The sequence below is a fragment of the Pituophis catenifer genome, unplaced genomic scaffold (assembly GCF_029215685.1).
Source record: "Pituophis catenifer annectens isolate HBS135680 unplaced genomic scaffold, rPitCat1.0.hap2 SCAF_2, whole genome shotgun sequence".
NCBI lineage: Eukaryota > Metazoa > Chordata > Lepidosauria > Squamata > Colubridae > Pituophis > Pituophis catenifer.
The window spans coordinates 94,547,656-94,555,827 of NW_027256882.1; the positions used below are offsets into that span (position 1 = coordinate 94,547,656).

An 8,172-nucleotide genomic window follows, 5' to 3' on the forward strand; every position below is an offset into this window, starting at 1 on the left:
TCCAGCGCGCATGCGCGCTCCAGCCAACTGATTTTCAGGCCTTCCGGTCCCACCGGAAGTCAGTAAACTGGCTGTTTCCAGCCTCCGGAAGGCCTCTGGGGGGATGGGGAAGGCTGATTTTGCCCTCCCCAGGCTCCTAGAAAGCCTCTGGAGCCTGGGGAGAGGGAAAAAACGGGCCTACTGGGCCCACCGTGCCATCACGTGCCAAAAGCAGGGGAAGTGTATGGGGGGGTCACGTGTGCATGCGTGGGAGAGCGGGGCGCATTGAATTATGGATGTGGGCACAGGCACCCGCGACCTCCCATGCCTCCCCCGGTTTTGGCACGCGACGGCAAAAAGGTTAGCCATCACTGATATAGGATATAGCATATAGATAATGATACATAAAACCAGAAACACAGTTCAGACATTTAATAGTAGATTTTATTGTTGGAAGAAAGCACCATCTTATTTTTATATAAAAGTATGAAATACAACTGTGGCAACTCCCAAGCTACAAATGTGCTGAAACCACATTTTGGTGAACAGAGTTAAGTTTTCTAATACTTTCACAAAACACTACAGCTAAAGAAATAAGAAAACAACCTCATGCCGAATATAAATTAGCTTACACACAAAAAAAAAAGTACACAGGCAGAACTGAACCTCCAATTAGCATTAGGTAATAATACGGCTGGGCTCTTGCCCCTATTATTCATTAAAATCTGTTGGCCATTTGAGAAGTCTTGCGTTGTTTTTTCCATAAAGTTACATCAATTTTTAAAACAAGTACAACCCACCCACAATAGTTCTCCAAATATGTTCATAACACTACAAGAATGTTTGGTAAAAATATATGCTTAAAAAAAAAAACTATCCACACTGCACCATGTATGATTTTTACATCTAATCCATCTAAATTAATTGCTCATCTCTGTCCTGCCTTTGTTCCACGAAAGAAAGTGATACAAACCAAGATTCTCTTTTTTTACATGTTATACATAAAAATGATTTATAGAAGGACAGAGAGAAATAGCCTCCTATATTTACAAATATATCCCTTTGTGAAGCTTAAACTTGCATGATCTATTTTGCTTCAGAAACAGAAACAACTATTAAGAAAATTAAGCTAAATATTGTGAGGTAAATGTTTTCTTAAACAATCTGTTAAACAGATGGGCATTACTGCCGATGACTCCAATTCCCAGGTGCCATTACTACTACTGCTTGAGACCCATTTGTGCTATAAACGTAACAGATTCCTTCAAAAATCTTGTTTCTTCAACTTTTGCTACAGCAAGAGGGATTTCATACCAATCATAAATTTAGACTTGCACTATTTTAACTTTCTAGATTATGGGTCAAATATGTTTTCTCATTTTTTTTTTAAAGCTAAGAAGGAAACTATGTGTTAGGGCTGTTCCCGCAGTGTGAAAAAAAAGCTTATATGAACTGGGTCAATTCAAATGGCTGGAAGAGAAAGGACAATCTTATTTCATTAGCAAATGTGACCTCGCAGCATAAGGACAGATCTGTTTCACATAACTGAACCGATGCAATCCATTATATCATCATCTCCTACTATGAGATGATGATATAATGGATTGCATCAGTTCAGTTCTGTGAAGTAATTTTCCAGAAAGGTAAAAGCCTCATACAAAAGTATGTGAGGGAACAACAGGCAACAACTGACCAAACTAAACCCTCAACAATTTAATTTTGAATTTACAAGGTATTTGTTTTCCTTTAAAGTGAGATTTAACTGTATTATTTCATACCTATAGCCTGAAGCAATAGCAATAGCACTTATATACCACTTCATAGTGTTTTACAGCTCTCTCAAAATGGATTACAGAGTCAACATATTGTTCCCAAGAATCTGGGTCCTCATTTTACGGACCTTGAAAGGATGGAAGGCCGAGTCAACTTTGAGCCGGTCAGGATTGAACTCCTGGCAATCGGCAGAATTAGCCTGCAGTATTGCATTCTAACCACTGTGCCACCACGGCTCTAATAGGCAATTACACTACTGTTGAACATAAGGAATCAGCCAAATGTCCATATTAAAGTTGCTTATTGTATAATGGTGTTGTTCTTTGAGGTTTCCTCAGGTTTTTTATTGAGGCCAGGCTCCGTAGATCACAATTCTCAGCCTACTTTCCTAACTCTGCATCTTTTTCACTCAAATTATCATTGGCTCATGTTAAGTTTTCCTCAGGTGATTTTCATGGAACACTTATAACTGCTATCAAATGATATTGTCCTCAACATTGGCCACTTAATATTAACAATTAAGAACATACTGCCTGAAGAAGAAGGCTGAAGTTATAAATGAGGTTACTGTAGACACTTCAAAATAGTTACTAGTACCGAAGTTGTCACTGTTTTTATCATAGTAACACTGAGAGAACCTGAAGATTTTGTCAGTTCACTGCAATGAAATGAAATAATATTCCAAAACTTGATATTATGAGTAACACCGAGAAAACAAGCCTCATTTATTAAAATATTTGGCAATTGACAGAATATTTAAGTGGTCTGTCCTTGGCTGCAATGCAAAGGTTGCACTTGGGTTCCTATTTTCTAATGCAAATACTGAATAGGAACATACATACATACAATTGAATCTCTGAATATTTCCTATATTTTTCACATAGTTTTCAGTTGTAACAATCACAGTTTCCTTATAGTATTTAAAAAAAGATGTTATAATTTCATGTACAGTACACTTGTGAACTGTAATAAAAGAACTGAGCACATATAAGAATTTAACTTTCTGGGTAGACATGACAGAAACTATATCAATGTATTATTTTGCTGTATCTCATGAACAGATAACTCACTAGCTTTCATTTTAGTTTTTAGAGGCAAGCAATCGTGTATTGTGCCTCTTTTAGTCTTGCTCACTGAAAAATGGGGAGAAATGTAACGAAGTCTCCAGTTATTTTTCATGACATCATGCTATTGGTGCCCTATTTGCTGCCATCTTTCTCTCACAAAAATAATAATAAATAAACTGTACTACATCAGCCAACAAAAGTTTGTCCACTCTATTATAACTGGAATAATCAATAATTGATAGAAAGGATCCTGCTGCAAAATAATTCTAAGATTAGTTATAATAAGAATTTTAAAATAGCTTCATCTACGCTGATTTTACAGTCACCTAACAAAATTTAACACAAAAAACAAACAGGGATCCTGCATCTGAGACTATGGTGACATTTTCCCTTTTCTCTTTGAGAGCATTCTCCCAAATCAGGAGGAACGTCACACAAGTAGCTTCGCTAGTCTATTTGGATTCAGCCCTTGGACAGGGCCGGATTTTCCTATAGGCTAACTAGGCTTCAGCCTAGGGCCTCAAGATCAAGAGGGGCCTACATTCAAATTGTTAGCAAAATTAAAATTACACTTTCACTATAGGTGAAAGGGCCTCATAAGTGGAATAGCCTAGGGCCTCTTTTCATCTAAATCCGGCCCTGCCCTCGGACCATCCTCTGATGGCAGGGAGGTGACACTATCGTGAGAAACAGTATCAATGCTTTGTGCTTCTGACTGAAGGTGGACAGATACCTCCACAGCTATTTCTTTGCCGTGGTCATTCACTGAACCATCATCTGAATCTCCTGCTGGTGAATTACTGCGCTTTATTTCTGGGTTTAAGGGATAGACTCCCTCTTGGGCACCAAGTGCTTGGGTCTGTTTCATTCCATCTCCTACTTCATCAGAGTCATCAACATGCACTGCTTCAAATATTTCTTCCATAAAGGCCCTGCAGTTAAGGATTAGAGGTGGCAGAGGGATACTTCTGGCAAGTTCTTCAATGTAGCGAGCAAATTCCATGGTTTTAAACTGGGTGACTTTGGCCAACTCTAGAGTTTTGGCAGAGGTAATAATAGGAATGCGTTTGGCTATTTCAAAAGCCTTCTGTAGCTTCTCAGCCCCTTCAGTTCTGAAGAACTCATTGATGGCTTTCTCTGTTTTACGAAGATGGCTGCTCATCATGCACAGACGTGTAATATTTAAGATTAGGATGATGGTAAAAGCAACTAGGCAGACAATCATGTAATAAATGCCCATGTCTCCAGAGGTAGAGACCACTCTGAGGGTGACTGAATAATAAGAAGTGCCATTTTCATTTTTGACACTGCAAGTATATCGTCCCCGGTCAGCAAATATTACACCTGTGATATTGAGGATATTGTCAGAGATCACCAGTCTTCCATCTAAAGACACAAATAGAATTTTAAAAAAAAACATTGCAAGATCAAATTATGCTTTCATATTTCTCAGGTCAGCATGTATGAAATAGGGGACCATTTCAGTTGTGGTCCCTTCTCGCAATAGCAATAGCAATAGCAATAGCAGTAGCAATAGCAATAGCAATAGCAATAGCACTTAGACTTATATACCACTTCATAGTGCTTTACAGCCCACTCTTAAGTGGTTTACAGAGTCAGCATATTGCCCCCAACAGTCTGGGTCCCCATTTTACAAACCTTGGAAGGATAGAAGGCTGAGTCAACCTTGAGCCGATGAGATTTGAACTGCCAAACTGCAGCTAGCAGTCAGCTGAAGTAGCCTGCAGTGCTGCACTCTAACAACTGCGCCACCTCGGCTCTATAAATATATGCCCAGAATTTCTGTTTAATTAGTTATAAATTGATTTTAAATATTCTTTTATTCTAATCTGCCTTTAATTCTGGTAGCTGTTCTGAATTTTAAAAACTGTTGTTCCTCATGCTCTAGAACAGGGCTGTCAAACTCCCGGCCCATGGGCTGGATGCATCACGCGCTGGCCATGCCCACCCCCATTTTAGCAAAGGGGAAAAAAGTCCCGATAAGTCACATGATGTCACTGTGATGTGAGTTTGACACCCCTGCTCTAGAACAAGCATAAACCACATGAAGTTTAGCAGGAAAAAATATTTCGTACCAGATTGTCTACAATTACCTTTTATTTTGGATTAATGTTATCCATTTATTTTCCTTTTCATCCCTATGAAAATATCTAATAATGAATATTTTCACTGCAGCGTAACAGCATTCCGTGCGCCTTTGGCGTTTAGTCATGCTGGCAACATGACCACGGAGACGTCTTCGGACAGCGCTGGCTCTTCAGCTTTGAAACAGAGATGAGCACCACCCCCTAGAGTTGGGAACGGCTAGCACATATGTGCAAGGGGAACCTTTAGCTTTACCTTATTGTAATTTAAGAGAGATTTGTAGTACATTGTAATATAGGTACCTTTAGGCACTATGATTGCATATCTGTTATTTTTTTCCCTTTGTTCTTTTTATGGAATGTGATAAGAAACCCTCTACAAGCATTATATATTGAGTCAAGCTTATTGTAAGTTTAGACACATATGCATCTTACCTTTTCCACCTTGCTCCAGAAGATGCCCCTTTGAGTTGTACCAGAGTATGGTGTCCTGCTGGCTAATGTTCAAATTACATTCAATGAAAACACAGGTACCTTCTTTTGCTATGATGTCCTGAGGAACTGGATATTTTGTCAAGGCTTGAAAGATTGGGAGAAGTGATATGTTGAGAGGCAGGGGCCTTGATCCCACAGTAAATGTCAGGTTGGAAGTAACATTTTCTTGAGCAAAAACACTGAGGTTAAGAACCAGAATCAACAGGCAGCAGCTGAACTTCATGGAAGCTTAAAATTAAGGGCTTCTTTTGTTGAATTTAATTACTGAAGAAAGTTAGCACTGAAACAATACACATTATCTTGATCACCATAGAAGATATTGAGTGATGCATCAACCATTGTCTTTGAAGATGCCTAAAAAGCAAGTACATGAGAAACCCAACTAAAATACTAAAAAAACATGAGTGCGAGTTATTAAAAATATAAAACTGTATAGGTTTGTTAAACTTATGAAAAGGGTATTACAGCTAGAACCACCGTAACTGCAACTTGTCTACATATTAGTACCAAAAAAAAAAAGAAAGAAAAGAAAAGAATATTTTTCTTACACAAGTAAGTGATTTGTGATGGCAATTTCATTCACCCATTTTCATTCCTATATTATAAGATTGGATATAGAGTTTCCACAGATAGAAGGTAACAATACCTTCTATCTGTGGAAGTTAGCATCAAAAAAACAAATTCCACTAACAAAAGAATCTTCCCCCATTTTTCTACCTGAGCTTTCTTAGTAGCTTATTTGCCATGGATTCTTCCCTGATCAACTCCATAGAACTGATTAGGTCACATTACATTTTAACACTTTTCTTCAACATTTTTGGGGGGGAAATAACATTGTTCAAAAATATAATACAAATATAGCTTCTATTTGTATTTTATTATTTGCTAAATGGAAATGAAAGATAAGTTAACAGATCTGATAACCGATCTCAGTCTAAAATAATTCTAATACTAAAAAACCAAAGTCTTATATGATGCTTGAGTTACTAATTTTAAGAAGTATTGAGTATCTAATAAACTTCTTCCCCAGTTTTATTTATTATTTTCGTAAAACCTCATAAAATCTTATCAGAGGTGATAATAAATCCCTTATTTCTAACTGAGAAAATAACCAGCTTTCAAAAACTCAAGGTAATTATATGTACCAATTGCATATGTTCCCTAAGATATCGACCCAGGTTTGCATAATACACGATAGTTTTGAATGCTACTGAATTTTTCCATCATTCCTCAGACTTATTTTTGCTATTTAATCTTTCCTAATCCAGTGACTACTATTTTCCATACCTGTTTACAAACTGAATCCCTCACTACTAAATCATTTGGTAAGACATTAATCATTAAACCATTACATGTTAGTTAACAACTAATATAAAAGACAACAATTAATTGAAAAAACATACTTTTCAATTAATCTTTGGATTAAATGAAAAATATCTTTGAAAGCAACAAGTATGTACATGAAGCAACCAAGAGCTGAGCTTGACATTTTACATCCAGTCCCCAAAGGTTTCTTAAGAATTATTAGCTATAATTACTAAGATTAACTGCTTCACAACATCAGCTTTCATAAGGAATGCAATTATTCAGACAATTCAACATAATCGAACAACTCTGGAATCTAATTCAGCAAAGATAACACTGGGTACCCATATTTCATTTTACTGAAATAATCCAGAGGTGGGCACAGCCAATATTTAGGGGAAACAAGGGGTGTGTGTGAGAGTATCCAGATGCTTCTGAAATCTTTGGTGTTAAATTTTTGGAATGCTTGTTTTCCAATTGTAGACTGATACTCTTATGGACCCTTTCTTTGGATCGTTCTGAGTTTATTCATTTATTTATTTAGGGTGACTTCGAATCACCTGGATACTGTTTGTGCCTGGCCCTGCAGTTTTCTTGGCAAGGTTTTTCTGAACCTTGCCTTCTTCCTAAGGCTGGGAAGAAAGAATGACTGGCCCAACGTCACTCCCGTTTTCATATTTAAACCGGGACTAAAAGTGTCAGCTTCCCAGGTTCTAGCCTGGTGCCTTCACCACTATTACACCATCCTTCTGAGTTTACTACTACTACTACTACTACTACTACTACTACTACTACTACTACTACTACTACTACTATTATCATTACTCCATCGAGAGCAAGGAGACGCTGCCTCGAGTTAAAACTGCCTGGAAAATCTGTGGCTCATCTCGAGAGACCAGACTGAGGGAGACAGCCGCACGCAGGCTCCTTCTCCGACCCTCTTGAGTTAGGGCAGAGGTGGGGGAACGATGGCCCTTTAATGACTTGTGGACTTCAACTCCCAGAATTCCCGAGTCAGCCATACTAGCTCAGGAATTCTGGGAGTTGAAGTCCACAAGTTATAAAAGGGCCATCGTTCCCCCATCCCTGAGTTAGGGTATCTAATTCAATTACTGTAACTGCATTACTTCTCCGATACAACAGCCTCGCCTATCCCTCCGCGGGGCAATACTCCTGGCGGGCAGTTTCCCCACCAACAGAGTTCTGGTGTGCAAAGGCTCCTATTCACAACATGACGTCCCGACAGCGCCAACGTCATCCTTCCCTCCCCCCCCCCCCGCCTCCCATCACGCTTGATCGCCCCGAGGAGCGTCGGCAGCGGAATCCCATCTCGGACCCTATGTCCATCCTCGCCCACCGCGAAGACAACCAACCCTACCTGTCCAACCACCCAGCCGGTCGGTAACTTTTCCTGCAAATTCGTCATATCCGATAACGAGAAAAAAAAG

General features: G+C 38.8%; 1 protein-coding gene across 2 annotated transcripts; it reads right to left on the reverse strand.

Annotated features, from left to right (window-relative positions):
* Window positions 1-405: 405 nt before the first annotated feature.
* On the reverse strand, window positions 406-8,155 carry MFAP3 (microfibril associated protein 3). 2 transcript variants are annotated; one of them, XM_070937197.1, is made up of 3 exons: window positions 8,103-8,155; window positions 5,459-5,773; window positions 406-4,205 (listed from the first exon to the last, which is right to left on the reverse strand). In XM_070937197.1, the coding sequence occupies exons 2-3, from the start codon at window positions 5,640-5,642 to the stop codon at window positions 3,430-3,432; spliced, it is 960 nt and encodes a 319-aa protein (XP_070793298.1). In that variant the 5' UTR covers window positions 5,643-5,773; window positions 8,103-8,155; the 3' UTR covers window positions 406-3,429. The 2 variants fall into 2 exon arrangements, with proteins under 2 accessions (XP_070793298.1, XP_070793297.1); XM_070937196.1 differs by having other exon boundaries at window positions 5,360-5,773.
* Window positions 8,156-8,172: the final 17 nt, after the last annotated feature.

Excerpts from the sequence above, each read along its gene's own strand:
- MFAP3 (XM_070937196.1), bottom strand. The coding sequence starts at position 5,642 with ATGAAGTTCAGCTGCTGCCTGTTGATTCTGGTTCTTAACCTCAGTGTT. Across the intron at positions 4,206-5,359 it reads TCTGGAGCAAGGTGGAAAAG|ATGGAAGACTGGTGATCTCT; the intron begins GTAAGATGCATA and ends TTGTGTCTTTAG.